At 29.2% G+C, this 16,985-nt stretch overlaps 2 protein-coding genes across 2 annotated transcripts; one reads left to right on the top strand and one right to left on the bottom strand.

Annotated features, from left to right (window-relative positions):
* Nucleotides 1-1,099: 1,099 nt before the first annotated feature.
* On the top strand, nucleotides 1,100-8,275 carry mi (cyclin E-interacting protein minus). Its single transcript, XM_011498097.1, has 7 exons — nucleotides 1,100-1,874; nucleotides 3,046-3,581; nucleotides 4,824-5,206; nucleotides 5,627-5,902; nucleotides 6,510-6,784; nucleotides 7,248-7,489; nucleotides 7,865-8,275. Exons 1-7 carry the CDS (start codon nucleotides 1,757-1,759, stop codon nucleotides 8,087-8,089), a joined length of 2,055 nt encoding a protein of 684 aa, XP_011496399.1. The 5' UTR covers nucleotides 1,100-1,756; the 3' UTR covers nucleotides 8,090-8,275.
* A 945-nt stretch (nucleotides 8,276-9,220) lies between these two features.
* On the bottom strand, nucleotides 9,221-16,679 carry tacc (transforming acidic coiled-coil protein). Its single transcript, XM_011498289.1, has 9 exons — nucleotides 16,532-16,679; nucleotides 14,102-14,617; nucleotides 13,280-13,583; nucleotides 12,323-12,582; nucleotides 11,308-12,058; nucleotides 10,599-10,912; nucleotides 10,219-10,463; nucleotides 9,771-10,082; nucleotides 9,221-9,530 (listed from the first exon to the last, which is right to left on the bottom strand). Exons 1-9 carry the CDS (start codon nucleotides 16,610-16,612, stop codon nucleotides 9,350-9,352), a joined length of 2,964 nt encoding a protein of 987 aa, XP_011496591.1. The 5' UTR covers nucleotides 16,613-16,679; the 3' UTR covers nucleotides 9,221-9,349.
* Nucleotides 16,680-16,985: the final 306 nt, after the last annotated feature.

Raw genomic sequence — 16,985 nt, 5'->3', positions numbered from 1 at the left:
TTATATCTATAATTATCAATCATTATCATTCGTAATATTATTATTATCAAGGGTTTAAGAATATAAGAAACGGTGTTGTAAGGTTTTTAAATAATTTTTAATTAATAGCGAGAGAGAGAGAGAGAGAGAGAGAGAGAGAAGAAAAGAAATTGCCCCTTAAGTCACCTGTATTTCTCAAAAATTATGAAATATTCTCAATTAATATGCTATCATATTGAATATAAAATATAAAAGTTACTTTAGAGAAATATATATCATTTCAATATTAGTTCAAAGCTCTTATTCATTGTCTAAATATTTTTATACGTGTGAAGGGATGGATGGATTGATGGATGGATTGATGGATGGCGGGGGTGGGGGTAAGTAAGTAAGTAAGTAAGTAAGTAAGTAAGTTAAGTAAGTATTTTAAACAAGTGCTTCTATAATTTAAAATATTGCCAGTAAACAAATTCTTTTTGACGAAAGTTACGATATCATTTTATCGATGACGCAGGATTACAAAATATCTCTCTTACCATCTCGCATCTAATTGAATAAAATAATTAATTCTACTATCGCCTTTTAATCCTTCACTTTTATTAAATTATAATCGTATAAAACTTATCTACTATTGATTTAATTATCTTCAAATTTATATACTATTTTAAATATAATTAAATATGTCTTTATACTGCTTAATAATTAAGCATCGCGACATTGCCAGCAATTAAATGATAAAATTTGAAATGACAAATTGCGTCATAATAAACTTATGATTAACAATAGATTTCCCCCATGCATACACATACCCACACGCATAGTGTGTTTTAAAAATGAAACGCTTTAACGGTCATGTTAACGTTAACCAACCGTTAACTTTAAATTCTTAGAAAAACAGCGCTGACGTTAATCCCTGTACATACGTGCGTTTGTAGGCGCAGGTGTGCGCGCGCGCGTGCGTATGCGCACGTATATTTATTTATTAAATTAAATTATTATTAATAATATTAGAATTTTATTTCTTATAAAATTATAACATCGCGCGACATTCAGTCCATATATATATATATATATATATAAGTGCGCGAAGTGTGTGTGCGTATAGATATAGATAGGCAAGTAGAATTGTGCCGTCTCCGAAGATTAAAATCCATTCGGTAAATTACGCTCTGTCGAGATGTCAAAGATCAGGTTTTCTCTGTTTCTCCCTCCTCATTCCTTTTCTCGCTTTAAAGTATCGTAAAAATCGTGGAACGGAACAAAGCAGCTGAAATCTGTATAGGTGAAATAAAATCATGAGTTACTGCGCCCAAAATTAACGCCATGTTAATTGTAAATTTCTATATTTATTCTTAATATTTGACATATCAAACGTAATATGAGGGGGCCCAGTGTTTGAAAATAATTTGTCATTAAAAGCAAAGTCAGTGAACAGAATATGTGTGAAAGCAAGAGTTATGTGTATGAATGCCTGCACATATTTGAAGTATAATTCACCCTGTGCCTTACATTTTGCTTTAAATGAACGACGAATTCATTTGTAATCATCGGGAAAATAAATTACAACCAATTGCCTCGCTGCTTATGCGTCTTAATGCAACGAGCTAATAAATAGTTCGATTTGAAAGTTTTAATTAAAAAGTATTTAATTGAGTAGTGTAGTTTTTGGGTTAGGTTCAGGCGAATAGAATGTATTGAAATTTGCTGGTAATTTTAATTTATAATATTACCATAAAGCAATGGTGGAAGTTGGAATTAGATAATATTTATACAAATAATGCACTCGGAAACAAATACTCCAGTTAAAGAAATGCCGAACTTGGATGTATCGTTGACACTGAAGCAACAATCCTCGTTTCTCGAGGAAGATCTTGCTCTCAGTTCTTCCACACATGGTAATTTTCTCGTTAAACAAATATTGTTCTACGTAAGATATACAACACCGACTACCAACCTATTATTTGAATCTTAATTACTAATTTATTACTAACCGTTGCAATTCAATTCAATGCTTAACATAAATAATATTGCTTTATATAAAGCAGATTTTCTAATATAATTAGGAATGAAATTTAATCCTTTACTCGAGAATGTATTTAATTTATTTCTCTCCTAATTATTTATCGAGTATCTCATTCATCAAATTCAAATATAAAAGCAATACATTATATATTAACATTTGCGATAATATAATGATATGTTACGAGACAATTAACAATGCGACTAGTTATACGTTTTAAATAAACAGTTTAACAAAGATATTAACTTATATTAAATATTATTTCATATGGAATTTATTTTTTAAAATCTTTAACGCATTACCAATAAATATTATTTTGATTACTTGATAATAATTTGACGTAACAAATGGAATATAAGTTATTATTATTTTAAACGTTCTATTAATAATTAATTTGTTGGCTCGTAATTTTTAGTCGGCGAAAAGAAAATTTCTAAATGTACATATTGTTGATAATTTTAGATTGTAAACGTAACAGCAAAATATTTGTAAAAAATGAAAAAGAATTTTTTTAAATTTAAAATATTTTACTCTCAATTTCATTATTCTAAAACATTCAATTAATTATATCATTTATATTAACTATATTAATCATACAATTTTTGAATTATCAATGTTCTTCTTTCTTTTGTAAGATAACATCGACAACTACGCAGAATATTAATTTCTAGAAAGAAATTAGATATTATATATATATATATATATATATATATATATATATATATATATATATATATATTTAAATATAAGCACCAGCTAATTGTGTTCTATTTTATAAGCAACAAAATTTTGTCGAAATAAATTTCAAATCCTTGGTTGGTAGTTTTATTCAATTTTAACTATAAATAACTTTGAATCCTCTTTCTAACTGTATAATAATGTAAAATGGATTTATAAATGAATACATGGTTATTGCGTGGTAATTTCACAAAAGATTTTTCCATGAGAATTTCTTTATTTCATTAAGAACATTTTACGCTATTAATTGTTAATTTTATATCAATTTATTTCACCAAATATATAACAGCAATCTCCTTTCCTTTCAGACTCCATTACTGAAAAGATAATAATGGAAGTGGAGGAGAAGACTCGCGATGAAACAATGCACCAGAGTATAACGGTCTCTGAATCAGAACAACCGCAAGCACCAGTGATCTATGTAAGCGAAGATGCGATGGACTGCAACTATGACGAATCGTCGAATATATCAAAGCACTTTGAACTCCAAGACGCTCCGAGTCCTGAACTCTTTGACAGCGACGCTGATGATGAAGCTGAGAGTACAAACACGACTATCAATTTTCAAAACGTTCTCGACGAGCCGCGAGTCTCACTACCAAGCCCAAAGAAACTCACCACTGCCGAGCAGATACTAAAGGCGGACAAATACTTGTTAAAGAGAGTAAACAAGTTTTTAAGTGGTGTACCTCCGCCACCAAATCATACAATATCGCAGAAAGATTGCGACGATTTTCTTGTATATATTAAACAAAATCGACAGTACTTTTGGGCCGATCCCTTTAAACTGGAAAGCAAGCATCTGTCGACAGAATCCAAAACAATTTCAATTTCTTCGATACAGGTTATGCATATGTTTCAATACATAAATCCATATATCAATTTCTAGGACTAATTTGTATTTAATAATTTTCTACTCGATGGAAGACTGTTTCAATTGTAAATTAACACTTTAAATACTTATTAAATTACACTTTGACATAAAAATAACATAATAATAACTGAATCGGTACTTTAAATTCCATAGTCAAGCTCAATTTGATTACGAGTTAAGAGATTCGGGTAATATTGTTTTTTAAAATTTCCTAATCAACTTTTATACCAAATATTTATATTAATTATGAAAATAAAACTCTGGAATATAAAAGATAATTTCTACTATGTAATACACACACACGCGCGCGCGCACATATATATATATATATATATATATAATATCTAATTTCTTTCTAAAAATAGATAATTAACGTATAACATATATCGATGATAAATATGATTAATTAGTTTCGCGTAATGTATTATAAAATATGTGCCGATAAAGAAATGGAATTCTATTAGCCAAGTTTTAAAAACAAATAAAAAATTTTAATTAAAGAAAATGAAATTATTGAAGATATTTATAAAAATAAAAATAATATTTAAAGAAAATTCGTTAAAAGCTTACTATTTATTATATAATAACAGGTGTACACTGGCTGATATTTGAGTTTTCTAAAACCTAATGAAAGTAGATTCTAAAGCTTCTTGAAACAAAAGAAATATATATTTGTTGTTGTTTTTTTTTCTTCTGTTATATCAATGTTATATGGGTATATAATAATCACTAATAATTTCAAGTCAATTGCAATTACATTGCAAAAATAATTATAGCTTGTTGGCATAGTTATTAACAAATTAATTTCTAACGTTGCATATGTACATTACTAATTTGCACATTATCATGGAGAAAAAGATATGAAAGTATAGGTAAAAAGTGAAAGAAAATGCTTGATAAGCTAAAGAGCGATTTTATATGCCGGTTGAATGTATTTAATGTCAATATCGATCGACTGAAGAATTTCGTCGGTGGTGCATTGTTTTTACTGCGAACGTCAACAATCTTTGTACAATAGTTGAGCTCAAGTTGCGTTATGACTTAGCTCAGCCTCGTGATAATCGAAGAACCGGGCTGAAGTTTTTTTTTTAAAGTTCAATTGTAAATTGTTAGCCGTATACGTCCATTTGTCGTCAATTTAAATTCGTCCATATAAATGTCCGATTAGTCAGGGCAATCGATTGTATTCAACTTAAGAATTTTCATTTACAGAAAGTCAACGAAGAGAATGATAGGAATGAAGATACTAATTCATGCTGTACAAAGGTCTATCAACAAGCAAAAGCTGGCCTACGGAATCTTAGTACAGCTTTTGACGCATGTGAACAGCCCAATTATTTAAAATTTGATCATAATGATTCATTGGCGTCTGGTACGGAATTTTCCGAAACAACGAACTCCTTCACATTGTCCGAGACACTTTTTAATAATTGCTCTATTTTATCAACATCCACCTTTACATCGTTTAACGAGGATAGCAAAATACACGACAATGATACGGAAGCACCGCCGACATTGTTCACATCCATTAAAGTCGAAGATGTTACTGTATTACCTTGGCCCGATGCATATAAACACAAGTGTCATGAAATATAGTGAGTGTGATTATTAATTATCAACGATTGTCATTATTGTATTTTTTTTTTTAGTTTTTTTTTTTAGTTTTTTTTAGTTTTTTAGTTTTACTTTCTTAATTAAATTTCATATTCTATTTAATGTCGAGGAAATCATTGAGTGCACAGTTATTTTAGGATAATAACCGTTATTGGGACACGTTCAAATTTTATTTTCATACAATACTTGTTATTTACCAATTTAATTTCTCTCTACTCTTCCTCTTTCGATCATTTAATAAAACAACAATTATTTAATGTAGGTATTATTTCACATAGGTCTTTAATCGTACATTCTATTAACATTATAATTAAACTGATTATCAAACTCTTAAGTAAGGAATAGAATTATATGGAAATGAATATGTGTCATTTACTAACACGTTTGATTTGTAATTTTAGCTACAATAGGAACAAAGTTATAGAAGATTTTGAGAATCTTAGGTTGAAATTATGCGATAGGTATATTGGAGCAGAAACGCAATCGACATGCAACATTTGGTTTGCTAAACAAATGCCAGGAAGTACAAGAAAACGAAATCTTTTAGCAAAACGTAACAATGGTCAAAGTCCTGGTAAAAGGCTCAGTTATTTGGCTAGAAGACGAAGAACATTTTCCAGTGCTAATTTGCAAGGTCTTGGCCTTGCAGAAAAGAAACATCTCATTCTAAACGTGAGGTACATTTAACAAATGTTAAATTTCTCTTTGCAACGAACCGACTGAGGTTCGGTATCGCTATTGCAATAAACTTAAAAATCGACAATCTTAAATTTTCAACGACGACAACAACAAAAAGACTATACTAACTAACTAACTAACTAACAACTAACAAAAAGACGTCGGTTCTATACGGACGGTGGAAAAAAAAAAAAAAAAAAAAAAAATAATAATAATAATAATAATAAAAATAGCATTTCATACGATCGATGATATCGTAAAAAAATTTGAATAAATGCCCAAAAGAAATGTTAACGATATTTAGATAGAGCAATTGGATTATTATCATCTCGTATAAATATATTTATTTTACAATGTCATTTAGCAAAATAGAAAGTTTGATGAAACTTTCCAAAATTCAAGTATCTGCTTAATATTAAACATTAGATTATGTATATATATATATATATATATATATATATATATATATTATTTACGTATTATTAATTACTCAAGACATTAAACGTATAACATATTTTAAATATGAAATAATTATTAGTAATGCGCGTATCGATAATATTTGTATGTTGTTTCGTTTGTTTTTGTTAATGTGACCTGAACTTTTAGAAAAGGGTTTATACGTAAGGGTAAAAGTCCACGGGGTAAAAGTCCACGAACCAAGACTCCACGTAGCTCGGCAAAGAAACGTCACCTTCGAAGACTCGTACTTGAAGGTCCGTCGCCGAGGAAAACCAAAATCGAAACTTCGAAGCGAGCTCTTTTCCAAAGTCCACCATTGGATAAGCCCTGCTCCAGCCAAACAGTCGCCACGACGAACGTCAATAACAATAATCCCCAAAAAATAAAGAGAGCACTGTTTCCAACACCAAAGAAAAACGAAGGTTCGAAGCCCCCCGATTATTTTCACTCGAACTATATATCCCAATGCATTAATGTGCAAAGAATGTGCAAGAAATTGCATTCTTTACCCCATTAGAATTAATCGATAAATCGAAATAATTAGCTAATGTTAACTGATAATTACTATTACAATTGTCAACGATTCAACTGATCGTTGTTGGAAAGAAATTAATAGATTGAGAAAGCTGAAAAATGCATGAAATATTAATGATTGATGATAATAAAGGTATTATATTATTTATTATAGAAAATTGTTTTATAGAAAATTACCTGTTGAAATTGTTCAAATATTGTCTGGTTTCATGATTACTTATTCAACTAACGTATTAGTAGAAAATTTCTCATCAATTTCTTGTTCCCCAAAATTTGTTGTTCTTATATTTTACATAAAATTAATACCTATTAATACCTTCTTTCTTTCATTTTCTTTTTTTTTGTTTATAGCCGGTGACATTTCTCAAACTCAATCATTGAGCTTTCCGGAATCAAGAAAGCGAAAAAATGACGATGAATTGGAAAATCCAAGACAAAAGTGGGCAAAGAGTTTGTCATTCGACTGTGCCCGAAATCTCGATAATAGTTCGTCAAATACTTGGAATCCTGCAAGGCATTCGACGAGCGGCGTCTTATCAAAGGATGGCACATTATATTATGGAAAATGCGAACTTAGCGAAACGCATAGAAAGGTAGCCTGGTGATTTCATTGAAAGATTGCGCCCATGCCTATATTGATAAATAAATAAATGTATAAGAATAAATTCGATCTGTCACAATGCTTAGTTCCATTAATGATACATTCTATTGAAAATAATTTCACCTTTATCTTATTTGAAACATTATGAACGTTTGATAAGCGAATGAACTGACATTGGTCATACAAGAGGATAAATAACTTTTAATTTATATATATATATATATATATATATGTATATATATACCTTGTAATTAGTGTAATAATAAATTTTTTGAATTTTCATCTATAATATTAGTAACATAATTTATCGATATTATTGTAGCATTAATATAAAGTTAATACAATGATGATTTTTTTTATCTTTTAGAAATTACTTTGGGCCGTTGCCGAAGCACTGCGGAGTAAAGGCATTGGAATGAATCATTCACTGTTCAAGCAATATGCGACCAGTTTAGCACGTACTGTGAGAAAATTCATGCCCGATCTGGAAAATAAAAATCTTCCACGAAAGCCTGGTAGTACGAGCGATCGTATGCTGAAGCTCGCCAAACGCCATGTTCTTCTCATTGTTGAGACCAAGACTGATCTTTAGTGTTTTCTTTCTTCCTTTTCTTTTGTTTTTTTTTTTTGTTTTTTTTTTGTTTTTGTTTTTTTTTTCTCCATGTGATTCTAAAAATTAGTGACCGACCGACCTATTCATAAAAGGTGTTTATTAGTGATAAATTAAAAATACCTGTGAATTCATTAGTTTTAATGTTAAAAAAATCTATCTGGTGATTTACTTATAATGGAGAGCAAAGTTTTTAATTTTCTACAGATTTATTGTTTGTAATATAGGTAAAACAAGAAGAAGAAAGAAGAATTAGAGAATTAGAAACGACTACACTGCTAAAAACTGTAAATTAAACGGTTTATTGAATTATTATGAAAGTAAGATTGTATGTTGGGATAGATTTTTTTTTTTGTTTTTTGTTTTATTAATTCTAGTTTCTTATTAAATTTTGTCGAAAATATTCTTTTTCTTTTGTTGCCATTACAATTATATTCTACTTAATTAAAAGGTGGTTTTTTTTTTTTTTTTTTTTTTTTTTTTTTAATACACATAATTTATTGAAATAAAATTATGGTTTTGGTATATCATTTATAAAAGTAATTTTGCACTTTTAATATGTCGACCTTATTTATTGGATAAACAATAAATAATTTAGGTATTTATAAACTTCAACGTTTATTATAAAATATTGAGTTAAAAAAAAAAAAAAAAAAAAAAAAAAAAAAAAAAAAAAAAAAAAAAAAAAAAAAAAAAAAAAAAAAAAAACGAAGAAGAAAAATATGAAAAAAAAGACCAAATCGTTCTAAGTACATTAAACTTATTTTATATCAGTTAAATAGCTTCGATAACTGCAAGATAAATCAAGTGGCCTTGTTAGGATCAATAGATTAAAAAATGTTATTGAATAACTATGTACGATCGATTAAAATTAAAAACAATAAATTGTATCGATAAGTAGTTTGTTAAGATTTAAGATTGAATATATTTTTTCTAAAAATGTCGCTTATGCGTATACACTGTTGCTAATAAAATTAACTATGTATGGAAATTTGTACTATATCTTAATAGGACTTGGGGGAATACAAATTTTATAGTTTGAACAAGCCTCGATTTTGTTTTATTGCGATAAAATATTGTATTTTACAACTTATAAATAATTAGTAAAACGGCTTATTTCAAACTAAGCTAAGACAATTTTTCCTTTCTTTTTAAAAACAATATATAAGTATGGACATATTCGATATTACATGACGCTTCTTAAACCTAAATAATAAATCCTGTAGAGTAAAAAAATAACGACTAATCAACCCTTGCTATCATTTCGTCAATTATTTGAGTTAATTCCTTATTTTCTTTCATTTTTTGTTCAACCGTCTCTTCGAGAGACTTGCTCTTTAATTCAGCCTTTCTGACCAATGCTTTTAGCTTCACTGTTTCAGCTTCATTGTGCTTTCTAATAGCACTTAATTCCAAATTTGCCCTGAAAAGCAGTAAATTATTTGATATTAAAATACGTAAATGAACATCATTATTTCATATAAAAGCTCCGATGATTTTATAAAACTTTTTGTTTTATAAAGCTTTCATTTGGTGCAGGCAAATTTAATGTATTCATTTCTCTCAAATGTACCTTACATTCTTAAACATAAAAAATTTACTTTTTCTATGAATTTTTTATCACCACATAAATAATATACGTACATAAATATTAAATACGTACTTTTCAAGTTGTGCCATTGCATGGCTTTTCAGCTGCTCGTATCTGTTCTCGAGTGTCTTAATAGTTTCTTGGTTCTCTGCGATACTTTCTTTAAGAACGGTTTCGTTACTTTTGTAGGCTGAAACTACATTTTTGAGCCGTTCATACTTTGAATGGACGTCACTGAAAGCTGCTTCGGTATTACTAAGATGCTGATTGGCAACTTGAAGTTCTTCCTGAATTTTAATTTTCTCTGCTTCGAAATTTGTTCGATCTTTTTCTCTCTCCGCTATTAACCTACTTATCGACTTTTCATACTCTTCCACCACAACCCTATTAAGAGAGGGGAAAAGAGAAAAATTGTTACAGAATTAAAAGGTATCAAATTTTCCTTTGACATGCTTTAATTGCACTTTTTCTTAAATGGTCGAGCGCAATTCATGCAAGTTAATTGCATTATTATGCTTACGTCATTTGATCTTTGCATTTAACCTCCTGTGTTAATTGCGCCTGCATTTGATTATGTTTGGTTTGTATAAGACTTATTTTATCTTCAAATACCTCCTTTTGTCTATCTAATTGATCTTTGTATTCTTGCTGTTGTTTTTCGATTTCTGCTTCCAATTGAAGTACGGTTGACCTAACAAACTCCAATTCTTTAGCCATTTTTTCATCAACAATCGGAACCAATGGTTCTTGTTTTTCAATTACTTCCTAGTGAAATAAATAAAAAATTTGTTCACATTAAAGATAAACGGTTATTTTTATGCCGCATAACTTTATCCCTCATTTCTTTCCTTATTTATGCATGAATATATAAATAGGGCATTGAATAATAATATAAAATACCTTCTTTTGTATAGCTTCTGGTACTTCGGTATCGGTCGAAGGAGCTGTACACGGACTGTAAAAAAGCAATCTATCAATAGCTGCTAACGCAGGATTTTTCTTTGGCGTTCCCATATTACTAAGAGAATTTTCAACTTTAGCTTCTTTTTCTTCATCGAGTAGTGCAGAAGCAGGAAGATTCTTTTGAGGCAACATACTTAATTTTTCAGCCAAAGGATCAAACTTCATGTACAATGAATCATATCTTTCGCCACGTCTGGTTGTTTGCGATCCGACCTGATTAAGATAATCAAGAGCCGATGGATCTCCAAATACTGTAAATTTAAATAAATAAAATTATAGTTCATTTAAAAGACAATTCTTTTTTTTGTTTGTTTTTTTTTTTGTTTTTTTTTTTTTGGTTTTTTTGTTTTTGTTTTTTTGTTTTTTGTTTTGTTTCTTAGTTATAAGTAAAAAAAAACTTTTAATAATTAGACAAATAATGATATATTTTACAATTAAATACTTCTATTATATTATAAAATCAATATCGAACAACGCAATATAAAATTCTAACAAATTCAACAATGCAAATTGTTATATATGAAAATTCATTATACAAAAGTCTGTATTCTAAAATATAACGTACGCAGTATTGAAAGTCAAATTCACTTATTTAATATTTTAGCTACGAATAAATACAAAATTTCCTCTTCAGATATAAACTTACGTTCGGTAGTTGCTGAAACAAAATGCTCGCTCTCTTCAATTTTTTCTACAGAATCATCGATCTCTTTGGCAACGGATAAAGCAGCCTCTTGTAGCGCTCGAAAGTTGCTTGGATCAGGAAATGGTAAATTTGTACTCTGCTGTTGTGGCTTGAAAGCCTCGTATTCGGATTCCTGAGGAGGTAGTAGATTTAAGGAATTTTCATGCAGAATATTGTTGCTCAAGTCAAGATTTTCTTTAGGGATAAGCTCTGGAGAGAATAGTTTCTCGAAGGACTTATTTATCGCTACTGTTTCATCAAAATTAATGTTCCCGTGGTTTTCAACAACTTCTTCTCTTTTCACCAATGTCTCTAAATTTTTAATACATTCTTTTTCATATTCGTCTTCCAAAATGTCAGATTTCTTAACAAATAATGCACTTTTTCTACATGAAGATTCGTGGGTATTATCTTTAGTTAAAGACTTTGTGGGCAATGGAGTAGAAGCTATTACTTCAATGTTTAGGGTATCTGCTTTATGCGATTCTTCGAGAAGAATCGTTTCACTAAAATTTGAACTTTCAATTTCCTTTTTAATAACTACGTTTGACTTATTGGGAGTTTTTATTTCATTTACTACACATGTGTCGTTATTTTTCGGACTTACTGTCTCTGCAATCGATACTTTATTTTCTCTTTCTTGTGTATCTAATACTGCTTTAGAAATTGAATTAATATGCTCAATTTGTTCATCGATCAATTGATTATTGGGCTTTGAAATTTCATCTTTTATCTCAATAAATTTCTCTATATTATTTTGAATATCGTTCTTAATAATCTCTGGATTATCTAAATTGTTTTCACGTTTTACAACAATTGTATCGTTATTTACAGCATTTAACTTTTCAGTAGTTTCTTGTATATTGTTTGGTAAACTATCCCTTTGTAAGATAACGTCTCTATTATTTAAAAATTTATCCGTTTCTATATCCTGTGTTTTATTTAAAATATTTGTCTTTTCTACAATAATTTTAATTTTATTATCAGTATTATTTATAGTATTTTCTTCTTTCTCGATAAGTTCATTTTTATTTGTAGTATTTGTGTCTGTTCTAATACTCTTCTTATCTATTACGGCGCTTGAATTAAACTCATCTGCAGTTTTTACAATAAATTTCTTCGATTCGTCAGATCTTGACTCTGAACTCAATAGAGTAGTACAATCGAGTGTCTGGTAGTTCTGGGCATTATTAATGCATAAATTCACTTCAGTTGCATTTTGTTGCTCCTTTTGATCTGTGCAGTATAATTAATTTTCTTTTACTCAATATATCAACAATAATTAATAATCAAACGATAATATCGACGATAATTATTTTATCAATGTAAAAAAAATTAACTATCACCCTTCAACAGAGATCAACGGTTTTCACTTTTTTTTTTATTTTGTAAATCTTTTAAAGCGATTCATTACTTGAGAATTGAGAATTGAGAATTGAAATCTTATTTAATTTAAAATTAATTAACTTACTTGTAGTTTTCTACTTATCAATTCACTGCTTTTAATTACAAACTAAATAAATATTAAATAAATTTAATTATTTTTAACCGGTTATGATTGTTATGTATGTATATATATATATATATATATATACATGTACATAGTTTTAAGTTAAATTTTATGAAAATTCTTTTAAATTTATTTGCTAATTCGTATGCACACATAGCAGTAATATTATAGAATGGCCTAAGTTTATATTGTAAATGAAAGCTTGAGCAAAATGCAATAAACAAGAGAATAATAAATATGGATTAAATTTTCAATCATTAATTTTATAAATTTTACACTTTCGATCGATCAATTATTAAAGTTATTAAAGCAATTAAAGTCTTAAAATTCCACCCGTGCGGCAGACGTAAAATAAAACTATATATTATAATATAGGAATCGAACTATATAAAATAGTTAATTAATAAATAACATTTGTCTAACCATTTGTTGGATCCCTTAATGAAAAGTTGGCTATGTCGTTCGTCACTTCAATAACCGTCTCATTTTTAGTGCAGATTTTCGGTTCTCCAATAACGTCGACTACGCTAGAGAGAGTCGAGCCAGTCGTGCCGCCGTCAATTTGCAAGGAGCTGAGTGAGCTTTTGAACTCCGATTCGTTATCGTGCCTCTGCACTACACTATTCTCGAACGAAGAAACGTACGGAGTAATGAACGGCTGATCGATTGAAGCAGACGATTTCACAATACTAGATGATAAAGGCTCTGCTTTCAAAACTTGATTTGTCTAAAACATACCAAGCAAATAGTTTTAGATTTTGCTTTCCAATTTCTGAGCAACTATTTAATATTTTAATTTAACGTTTACTTCCGATTCGGTAAATTGATATCATAATCTTACTATTCGAAACATTCTTCGCCAATTAAATTACATTTAAAACCGAAGGCAAAGTAATAACGATTATAATGATACAAATATGTTCTTTTCTTTTCTCTCTCATTTTTATTTCGTCTTTTGCTTTGTTCGAACAGCATTAAGATATTAGAGATTCTATTTCTGATAATGCCTATATACTTAATAATACTATTGTGTTTTTACTTTTTATCTATCACCATTAAATAACGAAAAATTGCAATTATAGATAAGAAATTCAACTAAGATAAGAGGAGCAAAAAATCGAACAATAAATAATTTACATATTATTTCATAACGAAATGTTTAACATTTCAAAGAAACGAATGGCCCCACGCTGTTTATCGATATCGAATAAAAAGAAATGATGGAGACGGAAAGGATGATGTTACCTCTAATACAGGACAAGTCTCAAATGTCTGTATGCTCTCTTCGAGGCGTAGCTCAATCGGGGTTTCATTTGCGATTGTATCATCAGTCGCGGAAGCAAAGGTTTGATCGTGGCTGAGATTGCTTGTGTTGTTGTCTGGAGAGTCGACCGAGGGGCCGTCGTTCAAGTTGATATTCAAGCAAGCATTGATTAAATCGTCAACGTCGGGTATGTCGACGTTGATGTAGGAGTTGTCAAAAGCATGGCTAGTCTTGTCTGGGCTACCGGGTGCTGAATCCGTACATATGCCACTGCTGCTTTTTGAACTATGATTTGAGGCGAGGCTCTGGAAGCTAGAAGCCGAGGACAAACTCTCAGGGACTAAGCTGCTCGGGCCACTCGATGACGCCTCCGGATGATCACGAGATATGCGTGTCAGCTGCTCCGACTGATCGGTTGCTTGCGCCCGATTTTGCTTTTTTACTGCTGGCGAAAGAGACGATGACGACGACGATGGCGACGACGACGAGCCGACACTCTGCACATAAAACGTAAAGTCCGATGTATTAAATGACATTTTTTCTTTTTTAAAAATCACCACGATATTCTTATTTGCACAATCGTGGCATTTTTAACGTTATTTTCACAGTCAAAATATACATTACTTTTTTAATATAGTTTTTTTTTTTTTTTTTTTTTTTTTTTTTTTTTTTTTTTTTTTATAATTATATCATTTGAGTCGTATGTTCAAACTAACTGCGAATATAAATAATAATATAAGTAATAATTTACTTCACTTTAAATACATGCACACTAATATGTATAATTACAATTGGGTATGATAAAACATTATTGGAATGACTAATTTAAAATTATGTATGCTACACAGCAGAATCGATATAAGCTTATTAAATTATTGTTTAATATAATGTGACATTATGGAGATTATTTGTTATTCGCTATATACAGCTTGGAGAATATAAGCTTTTTCACTAAAATTTGCCCGATGCCCCTACAGGGACGAAAGTTAATCGAGATGAAATCAAAACGTTGCCAAATGTTATTATAGTCATACGTCTATAATTTCAATGTACATTAACATCATTTTCATCTTTCTCTCTATTTTCTAAAGTAATACGCATATCTTCAATGCCCGAATTCTAAAATATCACGCTGCCGTTCGCCTTGAAATATGTCAAGTTCTTGCAAATATGCTACATTCAACAATTTTAATATTTAAAATGTTCAAAATATAAATATATTAATTATAATATATAATATATATATATATATATATATATATATAAATTGTGGACTGTAAATACAAAAATTAATTTTCATAAATTTATTAATTGTTGTAATTTTTTTTATATTCTCTATCAAAACCTAGTAAAAATAAAAAAAATAAAAAAAAAAAATAAAATTTAATACGAGAATAAATAAAAGTATTTTATTTAAGTATTGTACAAAGTATTTGAATTGAATCATTAATCAAAATTTTTATAACATATTATACAAGGTTAATATTTAAAAATTAAAGACTTATTAAAACTGTTAAATATGTAAAAAAAAAAAAAAATGATTTAAATAAGTTACTGTAACTGGGTCAAGTTTTATCCATGCTTGTGTTACTTCTAAATGATATTGAATTTTAATATTAGATTACTTAAGGCCAAGAAAATAAGTTAGTAATAATAAGCGAAAGTATGCGAAGAAATGAAATTCTAATTATATAAAATTGTATCTTGGTAATAAAAATTTAATGTTTTGTTTGTTTGTTTTTTTTTTTATTTATTTTTAACGAATTTCAGCTTGTTAATTTTAAACTTCATGTACAAAAACATTTTTTAATTCTTAATTTGAAAGCGAGTGACTTATTTCTTTAAAATAACATTTAAACTAACAATTATAATTATTTTATACGTTAAAAGTATATTAGCTTTGTTCATATCACATACATATATATATATATATATATATATTTAAATTAAAACTATTCTCTAGTATATCCTTCATGCTGCATTTTTCCATATTATAGTATTAATGCTAATTTTCTAATTTTTTCTTTTTAACCCACATTACCAGAAAATGTATTTTCAATGTTTTTTTGAATGCAATTGTTGTCATGTCTTATATTTTGCATTTTTAATAAAACTTGATACAATATGATTCAATCCAGAGAAACGATGAATGAACCGAAATACAATTTTGGAACCACTGCAATTATTCATTAATCTAATAAATGAGAGGTCGGATTAACAGAGTAATGTAGTATGTATGTGAGGTATTTTGTATGCCAAAAACTACTTGTAACACTTATTGTCGCACTGTCCCAAGACACTTCTTCCCATCAGATTTCAATAATCATATAGTTGACTTTATACTATAGGTTTCACTCACGACCTTCAAAACTAATCTAAGAAACTCACTTAGTATTATTACGTATCTTTACCTCGCGATCTATGATCGATACGTCGCAAATAGCTGGCTGGTGATGCGCGGGTCTGCTTAAAAGTCGGCTAAGAAAATCCATGATCTCCAAGACGCAATGGAGTCACACACGCACAAATCTTTCTCTTCTGGAGTTGAGCTCTTGCCGGTAGGCGTACAGAGTGTCTGGCGTTTCGAAAAGAATAAAACAAAAAAAAAAAAAAAAAAAAAAAAAAAAAACAAAACAAAAAATAAATAAAAAAAATAAATAAAAAGCCGTGACTCGAGAAAAGGGAAAGGAGCCCGAGCTGCGGAAAACGAGACAAACGCGGACTGCTAATTTCAACGCAACAGGATCAGCTGCTGCTTAGCCAATGCGCACGGATGTTCGCGAAATTGCGCAACCGAGGGAGAGCTTCGAGTTAATTATAAAGTTACAAGAGGCTCGGAGCCTACAGCAATGATCAAATACCGAT

The sequence above is a fragment of the Ceratosolen solmsi genome, unplaced genomic scaffold (assembly GCF_000503995.2).
Source record: "Ceratosolen solmsi marchali unplaced genomic scaffold, CerSol_1.0 scaffold14, whole genome shotgun sequence".
Taxonomy (NCBI): Eukaryota; Metazoa; Arthropoda; class Insecta; order Hymenoptera; family Agaonidae; genus Ceratosolen; species Ceratosolen solmsi.
Note: the sequence above shows the minus strand (reverse complement) of the source record. Positions and strands in the feature narration are given on the sequence as shown.